The sequence below is a fragment of the Musa acuminata genome, chromosome BXJ3-8, assembly GCF_036884655.1.
Source record: "Musa acuminata AAA Group cultivar baxijiao chromosome BXJ3-8, Cavendish_Baxijiao_AAA, whole genome shotgun sequence".
In the NCBI taxonomy this organism is placed as follows: domain Eukaryota; kingdom Viridiplantae; phylum Streptophyta; class Magnoliopsida; order Zingiberales; family Musaceae; genus Musa; species Musa acuminata.
In genome coordinates this window covers 10,795,160-10,811,488 of record NC_088356.1, presented here as the reverse complement: position 1 = coordinate 10,811,488, position 16,329 = coordinate 10,795,160, and the positions used below count along the sequence as shown (strand labels likewise).

The 16,329-nt window shown below is 40.8% G+C and overlaps 4 protein-coding genes across 7 annotated transcripts in view; 2 read left to right on the top strand and 2 right to left on the bottom strand.

Annotated features, from left to right (window-relative positions):
- Window positions 1-4,305: 4,305 nt before the first annotated feature.
- On the top strand, window positions 4,306-5,425 carry LOC135645766 (uncharacterized). Its single transcript, XM_065164460.1, has 2 exons — window positions 4,306-4,330; window positions 4,414-5,425. Exons 1-2 carry the CDS (start codon window positions 4,306-4,308, stop codon window positions 5,292-5,294), a joined length of 906 nt encoding a protein of 301 aa, XP_065020532.1. The 3' UTR covers window positions 5,295-5,425.
- A 306-nt stretch (window positions 5,426-5,731) lies between these two features.
- On the top strand, window positions 5,732-7,717 carry LOC103994455 (ferredoxin--NADP reductase, leaf isozyme, chloroplastic-like). The gene is made up of 9 exons (XM_009414791.3): window positions 5,732-5,985; window positions 6,056-6,299; window positions 6,394-6,527; window positions 6,604-6,682; window positions 6,762-6,853; window positions 6,924-7,001; window positions 7,074-7,136; window positions 7,225-7,459; window positions 7,549-7,717. Exons 1-9 carry the CDS (start codon window positions 5,869-5,871, stop codon window positions 7,614-7,616), a joined length of 1,110 nt encoding a protein of 369 aa, XP_009413066.2. The 5' UTR covers window positions 5,732-5,868; the 3' UTR covers window positions 7,617-7,717.
- Window positions 7,718-10,793: 3,076 nt separating this feature from the next.
- Window positions 10,794-14,962, bottom strand: LOC135645424 (probable protein phosphatase 2C 25). Its single transcript, XM_065163772.1, has 4 exons — window positions 14,409-14,962; window positions 12,026-12,390; window positions 11,211-11,447; window positions 10,794-11,112 (listed from the first exon to the last, which is right to left on the bottom strand). Exons 1-4 carry the CDS (start codon window positions 14,701-14,703, stop codon window positions 10,861-10,863), a joined length of 1,149 nt encoding a protein of 382 aa, XP_065019844.1. The 5' UTR covers window positions 14,704-14,962; the 3' UTR covers window positions 10,794-10,860.
- Window positions 14,963-15,839: 877 nt separating this feature from the next.
- The window catches only part of LOC103994457 (callose synthase 3), a 63,587-nt gene continuing 63,097 nt past the window's right edge, over window positions 15,840-16,329 (bottom strand). For 3 of the 4 annotated variants that reach the window (XM_065165147.1, XM_065165144.1, XM_065165146.1), the window contains exon 45: window positions 15,840-16,309. The gene's annotated coding sequence lies outside the window, so the exon portion shown is untranslated. The remainder of the gene's footprint in view (window positions 16,310-16,329) is intronic. The other variant, XM_065165148.1, reaches the window with a different exon arrangement.

The following is a 16,329-nucleotide window of genomic DNA, read 5'->3' as shown; positions in this document are numbered from 1 at the left end:
TTGCAGCGAGCAGAGCCTTTGTGATCACGTTTAGCGACGACTTTGTGCATCGTTGTCCATCAGCTGCTTTCTTGTTGGTGCAGCCCATACGTGGGCTTGGACAAATGGGACCGTTTGACCGTTTGAGTTCAAATCAAAGAAATTAAAGAAATAAAAAGAGAAAGGACAAATTGAAGAAGAAAAAGATTAGAGCGCAGTGAATGTGCGGCGGCGTGCAGAGAAATAGGGGAAAGAGAAATAGAAAGAGAAAGATTAGGCTTATGAGTTTTTTTGCTTAACGATCGGTGTGAAACGTTATCAGTTTCGGCTCAAATTTTATGTGGAAAATTCTTGCAGCAAACTCTACAATCCTAACGGTGTTGATCTGCAGTTTATCCTCTCTATGGTACTTTTCTGTGATATTTACTTTATGAGATCTAGAATTCTCTTTCGAGGAGATCAATCATGATGATATGCTAGAGCCAAGATCTATATTCTTAATGTTATTCTGATCCTCTAGTTATTCTAGAGAAGACTTACTGTAAATATGTTATCATTATTATTGATAGTGGAAGTTTGAGGTGGACTACGGCAGTCAAATGGTATGATTAAATTGAACTCATCAAATTATTCCACTTGAAGGCGTCTGATGGAAGATTTGCTATATTACAAAGATTTATATAAACCTATCAAGGTTAAAGATAAACCTTCTACTATGGACGATGAAGAATGGGAAGTTCAACATAAAAAAGCCATTGCCTATATTAGAAGATGGATGGATATAAACTTGCATGAGCATATTTCAGATGAAACCAGAGCTGATGTTGTTTGACAAAGGTTAGAAAATCTCTTTGTGAAAAAGACAGTGGAAAATAGAATTTCTCTCCTCAGAAGGCTTATAAATTTGAAGTATAAAGATGGTGGTAACATTGTTAAGCATATAAGCCTATTTCAGAGTCTTGCAAACAAGTTGGTTGCTATGAAAATGAATATAAATGATGAGATGCAGGGATTATTACTTCTCAACTCTTTACCAGAAAGTTGAGAAACATATGTGGTGACAATTTGTAACTCCATGCCAAAGGGGACTCTAACTATAGATATGGTTAAAGATAATTTGCTAAATGAAGATGTCAGAAGGAAAGAACAGGGTGAATCTTCTTCTGGGGCATTTATTACTGAAAAACAAGAAAGACGTGGAAGAAGTCATAACATAAATCCACATGATTATAGTGAAAGATCCAAGTCTAGAAGAGATATTAAATGTTTTCACTGTAACAGACCAGGTCACATGAAGAAAGAGTGTAGGTTTTGGAAGCGAGAACAGAATGAAATGAAGAAAAATAAAAAAGAGACCAATATAGTTGCTGCTGAAGGTAGTATCACTATTATCTGTGATGAAGGTTGTGTCAGTCTTGTAGCTCAGGACAGTAACTGAGTAATTGACTCTGGTGCTTCATTTCATGTTACTTCTCATGGTGATTTCTTTAGATCTTACACTGTTGGTGATTTTGGTAATGTCAGAATGGGAAACAGTGATACATCTAAGATTGTGGGTATTGGAGATATTTGCTTGGAGACCAGTATTGGGGGCAAATTGATACTCAAAGATGTAAGACATGTTTTAGATATTCGTCTTAACTTGATATCTACAGGTAAACTTGATGATGAGGGCTTTGCATACTATTTTGGTGAAAGCAAATGGAAACTCACTAAAGGTTCTCTAATTATGACAAGAGGAAAGAAACTTAACTCTTTTTATGTCATGGAAGCTAAGCTACACAAAGGAGAGATTAATGCAATTTAAAAAGGTGAAAGTATAGATCTTTGGCATAAGAGGCTTGGACATATCAGTGAGAAGGGACTTCAAACTCTTGCTAGAAAGCAGTTCTTACTAGAGTTGCAAGGTATATCTCTTAAATCTTATGATCATTGTTTAGCTGAAAAAATACATAGAGTTGCATTTCAGACATATCCATCATATAGAAGATCAGATGTTATTGATCTAGTTCATACTGATGTCTGTACTATGCAAAATTAGAACTCTTGGAGGTGCTCTTTATTTTGTTACTTTTATTGATGACCATTCTAGAAAAGTGTGGACTTTTGCTTTGAAATCTAAAGACCAGGTACTCGATGTTTTCAAGGAGTTTTATATTAGTGTTGAAAGAGAAACTGGCAGAAAATTAAAGTGTATTCGATTAGATAATGATGACGAGTACAAGGGTCCTTTTGAGAATTATTGTAGGTTCCATGGTATTAGGCTTAAGAAAACAGTTCCTAAAACTCCTCAACAGAACGGTATGATAGAAAGGATGAACAAAACTATTGAAGAAAGGATTAGGTGTATGCTTTCCCACGCCAAGTTACCAAAGTCATTTTGGGGGGACGCTATGAGAACTACAGTTGATCTGATAAATCTTTCTCCAGCGGTTCCTCTGAAAGATGATGCTCCAAAGAGAGTATGGAGAGAAAAAGATATATCTTATAATCACTTAAGAGTCTTTGGGTGTAAAGCATTTGTTCATATTCCCAAAGATGAGATCCCAAAGATGAGAGGTCCAAGCTTGATAGTAAAGCAAAGGCATGTATCTTCTTGGGATATGGTCATGAAGAGTTTGGGTACAGATTATAGGATCCAATGAACAAGAAGATTATTAGAAGCAGAGATGTTATATTTCTTGAAGACCAATTGTTTGATGATGGTGATAATATTGAGAAGCCAGAAACCTCTGTATATATTCCTTGGAGTTTGGGTCCAGTTCCTTCACCTGTAGTTCATGATGATCATGGGGGAGATGAACAAGAAGATATTGGTGAGAATACCAGTGATGATATACCTCCACCATCAGTTGAGATTTCATTGAGAAGATCCACTAGAGAGCGATAACCATCTACCAGATATCATCCACATGAGTATGTTATGTTTACTAACGGGGGAGAGCTAAAAACTTACCAAGAAGCTATTCTACATGAGAATAAGAATGAGTGGGTTGAAGCCATGCAAGAAGAGATGAGATTATTGCTTGAGAACCACACCTATGACTTGATAAAGTTGCCTAAAGAGAAGAAAGCTCTTAAGAATAAGTGGGTTTATAAATTGAAGACTGAAAATAATAGCTCACAACAAAGATACAAGACACGACTAATTGTGAAAGGATTCAGTCAGAAGAAAGGTATTGACTTTGAAGAAATATTTTCTCCAATTGTGAAAATGTCTTCTATCCGAGTTGTTCTTGGTTTGGCTGCCCGCTTGAATTTAGAAGTTGAACAACTTGATATAAAAACAGCATTTCTTCATGATGACTTAGAAGAAGAAATTTATATGGAGCAACCAGAAGGTTTCAAAGTCAAGGGAAAAGAAAATATGGTGTGTAAGCTTAAGAAAAGCTTATATGGGCTCGAACAGGCACCTAGACAATGGTATAAGAAGTTTAATTCCTTTATGATGAGCCAAGGGTATGATAAAACCACATCTGATCATTGTGTGTTTATAAATAAATTTTCAGATGATGATTTTATTATTTTACTGCTATATGTTGATGATATGCTGATTGTTGACCATGATGTTGAAAAATTTGGAAAGCTTAAAAGAGAGCTAAGTAAGTCTTTTGCCATGAAAGACTTGGGATCGATGAAACAAATACTTGGCATGAAGATTCTTCGTGATAGAAAGAAAATGAAGATTTTGCTATCTCAGGAGACTTATATTGAAAAGGTTTTTGAAAGATTCAATATGAATAAAGCCAAAGCAGTTTATTCTCCATTTGTAGGTCATTTCAAGTTTAGTTCGAAACAATGTCCTACAAGTGAGAAAGAAAAAGAAAAAATATCCAAAGTGCCTTACTCATCTGCAATAGGAAGTTTGATATATGCTATGGTTTGTACTAGGCCAGATATAGCTCATGTAGTTGGAGTTGTTAGTCGATTTCTCTCTAAACCTGGAAAGGAACATTGGGCAGTAGTGAAATAGATATTAAGATATCTAAGAGGTACTTCCAAGTTATGTTTATGTTTTGGCAGTGATGAACCTGTGTTAGAAGGTTATACAGATGCAGACATACAAGTGATATTGATTCCAAGAAGTCCACTTCGGGATTCTTGATGTTATTCTGATCAGGTGGACTACGGTCTCATGGTTTTTCCCACATTGAGTTTTCCAAGATTTGATCTCACTGTGTGATTGATTATTTGTTATTGTTTATACTGTGCTGTGGTATTTTGATGAAGAACCCATTTTGATCCATAAAAAAGAAAAAAAAATATTCCGCTTTTAACATGTTTTTTCCCAACATTTCTTTGACTCGTGCTTCTCCCATGCCGTCCATGGCATCTCCGATAATAGAGCTCCGTTGACTTGTTTACCACCTCTGGAGCTGAGAGTCTCATATTAATGTCCACAGAAGCAGGGGAGATGACAACTTAGGGTGTGAGATCATGGAGTGGGAGAACAAGCAGGAGAAGACCATCCACCACATCACCCATCTCCACCCCTTGAAGCTCACCGATCTGCGCGGAGACGAAGCGAAGCCCGTCTGCCACGCGTGCCGCCATCCTTGCGCCGCCTCGGCCTACCGGTGCGAGCGGTGCCGCTACGTTCTCGACCCGACCTGCGCTCGGCTGCCGCAAGTCCTCCGCCACCCCACCCCGCCCATCCCTCCCACCCGCTCACCCTCCATCTCTTGCCGGCGTACTCCACCGGTGCCTTCCTTTGCAACGCGTGCGGCCAGAACGGAGCCGCCTTCTGCTTCCACTGCGCTCGCTGTCAGTTCGACCGACACCTCCCCTGCGACGGTCTCGCAGAGAAGCTGAGCCACCCGTCCCATCCCCACCCGGTGACGCTGGTCCACCAGGATCCCACCAGTGGGCGGGGCTACTTGTGCGACCTGTGCCGAGGCGCTTTCGACGCCTCGTCTCAGTGGCTTTACATCTGCAGGGCTTGCGATTTCGGCGGCCACATCAGCTGCTTCGTGTCGGGGACGAAGCCCGCGGAACAGGCCACCGCTGCCCAACGACAGATCGATCCGGCGGCGGCGCTGTCCGGGATGCAGCAGAAGCTGATGGCTCAGATGTTCATGGCAGACACGATGGCGCAGACGGGGAGGAACGCGGTGGCGTTGACGGGAGGACCTCGAGAGTACGTTTACTATAATTCGGCGCTGCTACCGAGCCAGTACGCTGGCATGGCCGATTCAATGGTGATGAACAATCTGGCGTTGTTATCTCTGAACGATCAGAAGACTGGTGATGGTGGTGGTGGTCCGGCTGGTGGAGATGTGGCAAGTTCTGCTGGGAATACATCCACTCTGTCATAGGAGTCACACCGGAGAGAAGAGAGTTCGCCTCCTGTGTCCCGTTGATGCTATGTAGTAGTTAAACATCAAGAACTCATTGACGGCCTTGTTTAGGCATGCCAAATCTATCGAAATAAAAGGTTTTCCAGTTAGATATTGATGTTCGAGTGATAGATTCTTGATTTGGCCAGCAAGATCCGGAAATCCATTGCACTGAAGCTGAGAGAGTCCTAGATGAGTTCCACCGATTGTTGCAGACTTGCTCAGACAGATGCAGCATCTGGAGAGGATTAACGTACCTAATCCTATCTTTATAAGTAGAAAGCTGTGATTTTGGGATATCCTCGAGGAATCCAGATGTGTGGTTTGCTTGATTACTTGGGTCGATGCAAGCAACAGGTCTTCAACCACACATATATACTATCTCACTAGTTTCTATGATCCACTCCAAATGTACGCCCACCACTTCATTCCCATCACCAATCTCCACCAACCATTTAAATCTCCCTATCCTCCCCCCCCACCCTTTTCTTCTCCTCTTACCCACCTCCCTTTCACCTAAGCTCTGCTGCTGCTTCCACAGAAAACTTGGGCAATGGCCTCTGCTGCAGTGACTGCTGCAGTCAGCTCCCTTCCTTCCTCCAAGTCCTCATCCCTCAGTAAGACCCCGTCCATCTCTCCTGCTACTCTCGAGAGGACCAGCTTCCACAAGGTGAGGCCGTGTTGTTGAATCCCTTGTCCCTGGTTGCATGAGTCGTATCTTTGATGATGAACTCCGGCAGGCATGCTTGTACTCGAGAAGCGTCTCCACAGCCAATGCCAGGAAGAAGCTGGTCGCCGTTCGAGCCCAGGTAACCACCGAAGCTCCTGCCAAGGTAGCGAAGGTCTCCAAGAAGAACGACGAGGGTGTCGTCACCAACAAGTACAAGCCCAAGGAGCCCTACGTCGGGACATGCCTCCTCAACACCAAGATCACCGGCGACGACGCGCCCGGCGAGACATGGCACATGGTCTTCAGCACAGAGGGTAAAGTTGCTCTCAGAAACAAGAAGCTGACTTCCGTCCTTGGATCCGTCGGCCTCAGAAATCAGGTGTAATTTGATCGTGTGCACGTCCGCAGGAGAGGTTCCCTACAGAGAGGGGCAATCGATCGGTGTGATCGCCGACGGCATCGACAAGAACGGGAAGCCACACAAGCTGAGACTCTACTCCATCGCCAGCAGTGCTCTCGGTGACTTCGGTGACGCCAAGACCGTAAGTTCCAACGGCTGCAGCTCTCTCTGCACTCGATCTACATGCTTATCAGTTGCCACACCTCTTCTTTCTGTAGGTTTCTCTGTGTGTGAAGAGGCTGGTTTACACCAACGAGCAAGGGGAGGTCGTGAAAGGAGTCTGCTCAAATTTCCTGTGTAAGAAATCTGACATCCATTAGAACAGGGTTGCAAGCTTTGATCCTCCAAATGTGATGGTCGCTCGCATGTCCGTCAGGTGACCTGAAGCCTGGCGCGGAAGTGAAGATAACAGGACCGGTAGGAAAAGAGATGCTGATGCCCAAAGATCCCAATGCAACCGTCATCATGGTAACACGGCATTGACCGGTGCTTCGTAACTTTGGCTTCGCCTTTGACCCCCGGACAATGTACATTGCAGCTCGGCACCGGAACTGGAATCGCTCCTTTCCGCTCGTTCCTGTGGAAGATGTTCTTCGAGAAGCACGATGACTACGAGGTAAGTTGGGTGACTGCTGATGATTTGAAAGCAGTTTGCAAGGTCGGGTTGATGACCGAAACTAAATTGCAGTTCAATGGACTCGCATGGCTGTTCTTGGGAGTTCCCACGAGTAGCTCGCTGCTGTACAAGGAGGTCAGCTTGTAGTAACTCCATTTCCCTGTGATTCCATGTATCACTGCTTGACGACTAGGTTGTGTGTGTCTGCAATGTGGGCGTACAGGAGTTCGAGAAGATGAAGGAGAGAGCACCGGACAATTTCCGGGTGGATTACGCTGTCAGCAGAGAGCAGGCGAACGAGAAGGGAGAGAAGATGTACATCCAGACTCGCATGGCGGAGTATGCAGGTGAACTGTGGGAGCTGCTCAAGAAGGACAACACCTTCGTCTACATGTGTGGGTTGAAAGGGATGGAGAAGGGTATCGATGATATCATGGTCTCTTTGGCTGCTAACGACGGTAAGGCACAGGGCATGTCGTCGAACGTTCGTTCCACTTGAAACTCCACCTGACAAGCATCCACTAAAATCTGTGTCACAAATTTGCAGGCATCGACTGGTTATCTTACAAAAGGGAACTGAAGAGAGCAGAACAGTGGAATGTGGAAGTCTACTGATATGTATCTCTCTTTTTCCAAAGATTACTTGCTTCAATAGGATCTTCTGCAGCAGATATGTTGTACATAATCTATTCGAGTTCTGCATACTTTTTCTTCTATGACTGCTATACCATATTTGAGTTTTAGCATATATAGATAGTTATCACCAATCCTAACCCCATGTTCATGTCTGCCTCTAAGCAAGTGTATCCCACTCCAAAGAAGTACTAACTAGCATGCAAATCTTTGAGATGTAATAAAAATTAGCATGTAGCAGCAGTATGGCAAATTGTATCCCACCCTAAAGATTAAGAGGAGAAGAGATTTCATAGTGAGAACATAGTCTATATAAAAAAGAGTTCATACTATCAGACATTATAGCGTAGTAGATACCATAAAATCTACTTCATAAGAATAACTACATGGAACTAAATATTTTAGCTAAACACATCTTAGATAAATAATGTGGTCACAGTTGAGAAAAATATGGAGAGTTTGAGAAAAATCTTGAGACAAGCAAATTTACCTGAATTCATCTGCATGCAAGTCAGCCATTTGACTGACATATGATAGGGCAATTGTTTAATAACTTATGAACAGGACAGGAGAATGTTAAACTGCATCAAGAAAACAACTAACGACAATCATTTAACACCTTGTTCATCAACTATATATCTCACAAATTAGCTCACAATTTTTTGAATGAAGATATAGAGAACTTTGTAGGCAATTAAGGAGAGTATGATTCAGTTGGATTCAGAATACTGTATTTAACAAGATATAGAGAACTTTGCTTGGGCTTTATAGTTATGCTTCTACTGATGTATATATAACTAAAGCAGAGTTCTGTTTTGAACTCATGACTATTCACTAAAACACAGAAAGCATTGAGTTAACAGCAAAGATAAACCAGTAGTAATTAGAAAAAAGGACATACACAAGAAGTGATCCTGATGTATGAAGTCAGGAATCAGGAGGCACATCACCAGGATCAGATAAAAAGATCCACTTCAACAACAAGTAAAACTTCTTTAGGGGCAGCAAAATTTTCCAACATGGATATAGATTTAGCATGGTCTACTGTTTGAAACTATTCAATAGGAAAATTCAGACTTCGGATAACACTCCAATAAAAGCATAGGACTTGAGATTGTCATAATAAAAAAGACTGCAACTCAATATAGCAATGTAAGCTAAAGAATTCATCATTTTATCTGCAAGTAAGATAAAAAAGGAGGTCGAATTCCCAGTACATCAAACATGAGTATAAATTGTTTCTGTCACAAACATGAACAGTAATTCCATGAACAAAACCCTCAAATTGAAAAGAAAAAAAAACTGATGTGAACATTATATGAACATCAGCATGAGACAAGAAGCTTAATGGTTCAAACTTTAGACACAGGATTTGACGGACCCAGATAATTAGTTTAATTCATAATGACTTCTGGTAAGTCTCCCTGAGAGGCAGTAAGTTCGTATACTGATTACAATACCTATGAATGATACACTCCCTACATCCAATAAGAACATCACCAGACTGCCATTGTCCTGTTGGTCATTTCTACCATGTTGTGATCAAATAATATTTGCACAGCAACATGCAACTCCCATCTTTGTGAGTCACTCCCATCTCTGTGATCTGAAACTGATACCATCTACAAGGCTTCCATATTCTTAATATTACATGGAGTTGGAATTCAGCTCCATGGGTCAATTGGATTCTTGTCAGTCACTAGTAATCACACAATTCTACCACTCACTCTCTCTCTCTCTCTCTTCGGTCAAATCCTGAAAATGTTCTAATTATCTCAATTTCATGAAGAATTGTAGATCAATATTTCATTCATTGCACCAAACTCTTTCCTTTCTTTGACATAGTTAAATCCATCTTCAATCAATATCCCTGTTATAAACCTAGTTGTTATCTAGGAACTACTTTTCCTCTCAGAAAGTTTATCTATTTTACAAGCCATTTATAGTGAGGAGCAGATCCCATTACGGATAAGTGACAAGAAACTGAAGTAAGTGTACATTCCTTGAAGGTCTTTTCTGTTGCACTGCAAGTTAAGAAGACGACTATCCTGATACCCCAATGGAAATTGTGTTCATAAGACAAGCACTCAAGAAAAGTCACCACTGAAAAAAAAAAGAAAAAGAAAAAAAAGAAAAGTCACCACTAAATCCTGAATCAACTTTAACATGCTCAATAGGCCCTATGCAACATCTATTCCATCTACTTGCTTCATTATTCAAACTACTTATGCCTTATTTTGCTCTCACAGACCATTAGGGTTCATCTACACAGCAAATTCAGAAAGTTTAACAATGATAAAAGGAATAGTCAAAATGTTGTTCTTTTAATAAAGCTTAGACATATTACTGATGTATAGCATTCAGCAATCACTTTTTCTTAAAACCTGATTTCCTCAAAGTTCGTTTGGTTTTCATAATCTTCCTAAATCTAAGTCCTCAACCCAACAGCAAACCGATCTCTAAATCTTTAAATCTTTTACATCCTCTATGCTCTAAGTTCCATTCCAAATTCTAAAATTTCAGTTGGCCATCATTGAGGCTTTAAAAGAATGTGTTTGAAGAATGAGATAATAACAACAAAAACTGTGATGATTGATGATGAAAAACAAACTATACCATTAAAAGCTCATTCATTCTTTTTCATATGAGGAGATAACTGTCATTGCAGCTATCATAATCATACCAAGTGTTAAGTAGGAAAAACTGATACTAAATACGAATGGAGGGACTGGTTAACAAAATCAACCTTTAAAAAAGAAAAGGTATTGAAAGAATCAATATTAGGACTCAATGAGTTGCTAGAAAAAAACAAACTGAAATAAAATGTTCCAAGGTTAATTCAAGTCATCACCAAACCACATCATTGGTTGGACAAGATCATCTTCCTTGAAAAGATGAAGAGATTTTCCCAGAATACAGGTTCTCATCAAACCTCATTGCCAGTCCTCTAAACAAGAAATCTGATACAAACAACTCTTTTTCCAATACATTTTTGGTGAACAAACCACCCTGAGAAAAATAAAAAGAGAAATGGAATAATGCCAATTGATTTAATGATCATTTTTCAACTTGCATAAAATATGAATCAAGTCTATTGAATTAAGGAAAAATGAACTAACGAAAATTGAATTGAGTCTATTGTTCCAGTAAACCAGCACAACAAAGCAACATAAATGTATATTAAATTAAAGACAATGTGATACTACTATAAAACATTAAAAGCATTTCAATTTTGCCCATCCAACATTGAAAAATTTGAAGGTCCAACTGCATCGACAAAACCACGAATTGATAATTCTGCTACAGATGCATTTGGTTCCCGCAAAAACTCATGGTCTATGTAGATTACAATGACTGTAATGTCATCGTGGAAGAACCGACGTATTCCCTTCTCAACTTTCTTGAGATCTGCATACCTCATTTCCCTCTTCCGAGCAGCTTCCTGCAAAGCTGTTCTGACCAGTCTCCTTGCTATTCCCTACCAAAGGGGGGGAAGAATTGTTAAGTAGCAGGACAAAGGGGCTTGACAATAAAAAGACCATAGACCAAAAGAAAAAAGTGGTAGAGGAAGCATACTTCTCTTGGATGATTATAGACAATCTCAACTGCTTGTTGATTACTCAGGTGCTCCCACAGTCCATCAGAAGCAAATACTAAGAACTTATCTTGAGGACGAAGTACTCGCATGTGTATTGATGGCTCTGCAGTTAAAACAGGCCGGCGTAGAGGTTCAGTGAGCCGGAATCGAGTGACAGATGGATCTATAGCAAATTCTGGCTTCTTCAAGTATGCATCGCCTATTGTTCTTGAAACCTAAGAACAAGATGTGCCGATTGTATAAAAAGAAAGATACATAAGTTCTGACATTTATAGAAAGATAAGGATCACTCTGAATAAATAGATTTAGAGTGATTGAAAATTTACAAGATACAACTACCATGCTGCTACATGTGTGGCATGGAAAGTGTCTATTTCCTTCTTCAGTGTAACCCAAAGCATTACTTACTTCAAACTAACAAAACAAGAAATAGTGTAACTTGGCAATGAAATTCATCTACACCCAAAAGAAACTAATCAAATAAATCTTGCTACATTTAGCAAAAGTTGAAACAACCTTGCATAGCTGAGAGAATGTTAAGAAGACTAATTTCATTCCATCTATCAGCCGGTCTTATGAGAGAAAACTTCCATATATCTAGTTTGATCATGGTTCTCAATGCAACTCCAACTACACAGGAAACATTCAAATCTAAACTTTAATTATCAGGAAATAAAGCAATTGAGCCTCCTCAGATGAAGCACATAAACAATTGTAGCACCTAAACTACATTAAAAGTTCAAACTAAAAAGACATACAATCAACAGAGCTGCTAGCAACCAGAGATACTCACCTGGATTATGCCTTTAATCCGCCATACTCCATGCTTAAGAACCACAATGTTTGAATCATCTGGATGAAGAGATCTAAGTTCTTGCCTCACCTCTTCCATACAAGCATTATGGTCTCTTGTCAGTTGCTCTGCGATGATGTTATTTGACCTTCCTAAATAACCAATGACAGCCCTTGAGTCTCCCAGATTGGCCAGATAGAGTGTTCCTCTCCAGATTACACCCACCAAACAGCATGACCCAATTGCAGAAATCAAAGGTTTTATTTGATGTGTTCTCCGCACATGAGCCAGAAACCCTTCCTCGGTTGCCGAAAATGCACTCCTGACAACATCCTCACTGATTGTTCCACTTTCTTGAGCCAACCCTGTAAAATGTTGATCAACATATTACACATTGAGGTTGGAGCAGATCCCCTGCTTGCAGAGTTAGTATATATATATGGCAAAACCAAACCACTGTGATGTTATGGAACAAGATGCAACAGAGAAAATAAGAGAAAAGTAAAAAAGAACTAATAACATCCGCTTGCCTCTCAAGCCAACTTCAGTACAATAAAGAATTTGCTCCCAACCTGTTGTCAATCCTCTATATAGATTCTCCACCTAAAAGAAAGGCCTGCCACTGAAACCTAAAAGGTAAATTGGTAAGTAGGGAGACCTGCTTTTATTTGTGCCAAAGTTCAAGCTCAGGCGACAGAGAGCAATCATCTGAAGTTTTCTTGAAATGGAAAGGGCCAACATGGAGAAGTCACTGATCCATTTGCAGATTGCTTTGACCATTAAGACATGAGTTTGAAACAAAAGAGGCCATGAAGCAAAATTGGAAGACCATTAACTTGACATATTAAAACAAAACAATGCATTTGACTAAAAAGCAAGGAAGGTCCATTAATTCAAGAATGTAACCATGTAAGAAACTAACACTTAAAAAAATCTATTTAGCTTCAATTATATGGAGATTACTTCGAACCGAATTAAGAACCCAGATGGAAACAAAATCAGCAGACTAGACAAGTGTATCAAGGAGGTTGTGACCAGCAAGCAATAAAAGAATTTGATGCCATCTGCATCCAAGAAAAATAAGATATAATAATTGCAAAAATAATGAATCTAGATGCATGGCCAATACCAGAAAAAAAAAAACAATTGATGACTGAGGATAAAGACCCAGAATTGACCCACAATGTCAAAGCTGAACTTTGACGAAAGTTAATAATCTAAACAGGGCAGTATCACCAGAGTTGCACAGGTAATTAATACGAAGTTAAAAGTGAAAACAGTTACAAAAAACAAAGCTCGCTCAGTGTTAACTAAAAACAATAATGCTGATAAAAGAACACAATCAAATTAAGATATTATCAAATAAGAGCAAGTAAACTTACCAAATACAAGGATGCTGGCAGCTGCTTTTCTTTTCCAAAAGACAACTAGATCCCACATAATCATTCCACCTTAGGTTCGAATTTACTTAATTCTACTCTTGATACCCTAGACGGCAACAACAACAATAAACCTATAAAACCCCTAAAAAAAAGTTTGGATCATTTCTCAATTTATGTGTCACCCTGGACAGGGGTCATTCTTACTACCGTGGAGAGCACAAAGAAAAATTTGCTCGTGCTACCATGGGATATGCCAGAGTCAACTTATTGAACCATATAGTTCCCACCATAACATGAACACCAAATATCCAATAGTTCAGTTCGCACAACAAACCTCTTTTGAACAAATTGATTTCATGAGAGGTAAACTGAGTGTCTAATAAGCCTGACTTACGGCCATCTTGAGAATCACTTGCTTTACCTCTAGTTGTCTTACGGAACCTACAGGTGGTAGATTCTCGGAACAATATACAATGAAGAAGATCCTAACTTCGAAAAATAAATAAAATTATAATAATTTCTGATTGCAAACGGCAAGGTTTGCCCCCTCAAGAACAACTAGTTAGACTTTCTTATAATTCCATGGAAACTCGGTGCATGGTATTGGAAACAGAAAAAAATAGCTTTCCAACTTACTGAGATGTCCTTTCCAAGAAAAAGAGCTCCCAAGTTACTGGGATATCAATGGACTTATGGTTTAACCAGAGTTACAGTTGCTCTAAAGGAAACTTCTAACAAATTCCATGTAGACCTTTCCTTCAACAAAAGAAAGGTCTACACGGAATTGATACTTTTCATCTACAATTCTGTGCTTTCATAACCTATAATAACATCATTGAGACTACAACCAGAAAGATACATGCCCCCATTGAGACGCAGAACATTCCAAGAAGACACCATGATAGAAAATCTTGGCATAAAACGGCACACCCATGAACAAGGAATCATTAGAAAAAGGAAAAATAATTACATCCCTATATTATCTCAAACGAGAGACTTACTCATGAGATGAAGGAAGAGGTGATTGGAGATAAAGCGAGATGCGTCGGCTCCTCCATGGCCATCGTAGACACCGACGAAGGTGGCATCTCGCCCGGTCTCCACCTGGCTGTGGTCCTCGAGGACCTCGTTCGCCTGGACGACCGCGAAGGAGAAATCCCCGGCCGCGTGCTGCCCGATGTCCCGCGACCACAGCAGCGCATCGTCGTCCTCCTCCTCCTCATCCTTGCTCATACGCGCGTACCGCCGGACCGGGGCCCAACACGCCGCCACAAACCTCCCCATCCACGAGAACATCCCTCATTTCCTCCTCGGAGGATCCCTTAGGTGCTACTCCCCCGCCCGAGATCGCCTCTGCAGTTCCTGCGAGTCCGAGGCCTCCCCCACCAAGAGCCACTCCTGATCCCAAATCCAACACGCAATCGGCCCTCAACCTCGCAAGCGGGCGCAGATGTCCAAGAAATTATTAAGGCTCTTGGAAGAATTCGGGAGATCAAGAATTAGGGTTCCGAGACGGATAAGCAAGGTTTTGGGCGGAGGGAGGGAGGAAGAGTCCGGGAGAAGCGGTGAGGGCATTAGGGCAGTGTTATAGACGGAGGCTTGGGGAAACGACACTGCAGTTGGGATTTATTTACGAGGATGCTACGAAAAAGAGAAGCGATGGATAACGGCGGTTGGGTTGATAACGGGTCAACTTCAGAGCCGTGAGAGGAGAGGGTTGACTTACTCGTAAAGTTCTCGCTGGGGGGAGTCATCACGAAGGAAGCGGCACCACCACGTACGTACCCACGACAATACCTAAACGTCCTTCGGAAGAACCGCGGGGTCCGCAGATAAGCCGCGAGCGGGGTATCAAAAGGAAAAGGGTTGGGATCGGAACGTAGGGCGGAGGATGCCGGGCGTTTGGGCCCTTGAATGCGCTGTGCCCGGCACCGAGAGCGACGACGAGACGGACAAGGTGACGTCATAGTCGGAGGGAGGGGAGGGGGTACGTTGGGAGGGGGGGAGGGGTGAAAACAATTTGCTTTTTTGGGGCACCCACAGGTTTGGTAACACCTAATAATTAAAATAACATTAAAAAAAAGAATGGTGGGGCCACATGCACGAAAAATGTTTTTTGATTTAATTTTGATTTTTAATTGCTTCAAAATTTAATAATCATTTGGCGATGACTGTACGTACACCAATTAGGACGTATGACTTAAAAAAAGGTGATCAGTTCAACTATTAGTTCCAATGAGAACGTAGAGAGTTTATAAGTTATCATGTTCCATGTCCAAGATTAATAAATGGAGCAAAATAACAATAAGAAAGTAATATCACCTCACGGAAGAAGAATTCACAAGATCACAGCACACATTGATTTGCATGTATAGGTTTATTAAACTAACAAAGAGAGCACAGCACACATTGATTCATAAAGCAAGCAATACTAAATATGACAGGCGTAAAGGCTGTTAATATAAACTAAACGTCGGGTGGCAGCTGAGACATAAGCGAGGAGAAACAAAAGACATTAAGGAACTCAACGTGTAAGCTTATAAATTGTTTCATCAACCTAAAACAGTCATCTTCATCATTACCATCATCATCGTGGAGGTCGATGGTCACTATCAATGGGTTCCCTTTTCCCCTGCTCTCTCCAACATACTGTGAATGGTGGGTGAGCAAAATAGAAGAATCCGTGATGCGAGACAAGACATTTATCCACCAAAGGCTTCCAGAAAATGTGGATTACAACCCCTTCTCTCTCTCTCTCTCTCACATCTCATCTTTCGCATGGCATCTGGGCACCGATAAATGATCCATCAGCAACTCTAGAAGAACCTATCATCATCTCCAAAGGCTCATATGACTCTTTCTTCCCCTCGCTTTATGGTCCATCATCTTCAAATAGGATCATCTGGAATTCAACAACGAGCA

Bases quoted from the DNA above. Each gene is read 5' to 3' on its own strand.
- LOC135645766 (XM_065164460.1), top strand. From the start codon at position 4,306: ATGGCATCTCCGATAATAGAGCTCC. The intron at 4,331-4,413 runs GTTGACTTGTTT...TTAGGGTGTGAG, and splicing joins ATCTCCGATAATAGAGCTCC to ATCATGGAGTGGGAGAACAA.
- LOC103994455 (XM_009414791.3), top strand. From the start codon at position 5,869: ATGGCCTCTGCTGCAGTGACTGCTGCAGTCAGCTCCCTTCCTTCCTCC. The intron at 6,683-6,761 runs GTAAGAAATCTG...CATGTCCGTCAG, and splicing joins AGTCTGCTCAAATTTCCTGT to GTGACCTGAAGCCTGGCGCG. The intron at 7,137-7,224 runs GTCAGCTTGTAG...GTGGGCGTACAG, and splicing joins GCTCGCTGCTGTACAAGGAG to GAGTTCGAGAAGATGAAGGA.
- LOC135645424 (XM_065163772.1), bottom strand. From the start codon at position 14,703: ATGTTCTCGTGGATGGGGAGGTTTGTGGCGGCGTGTTGGGCCCCGGTC. The intron at 12,391-14,408 runs GTAAGTCTCTCG...AACATTTTACAG, and splicing joins CCTCTTCCTTCATCTCATGA to GGTTGGCTCAAGAAAGTGGA. The intron at 11,113-11,210 runs GTATGCTTCCTC...CCCCTTTGGTAG, and splicing joins TCTATAATCATCCAAGAGAA to GGAATAGCAAGGAGACTGGT.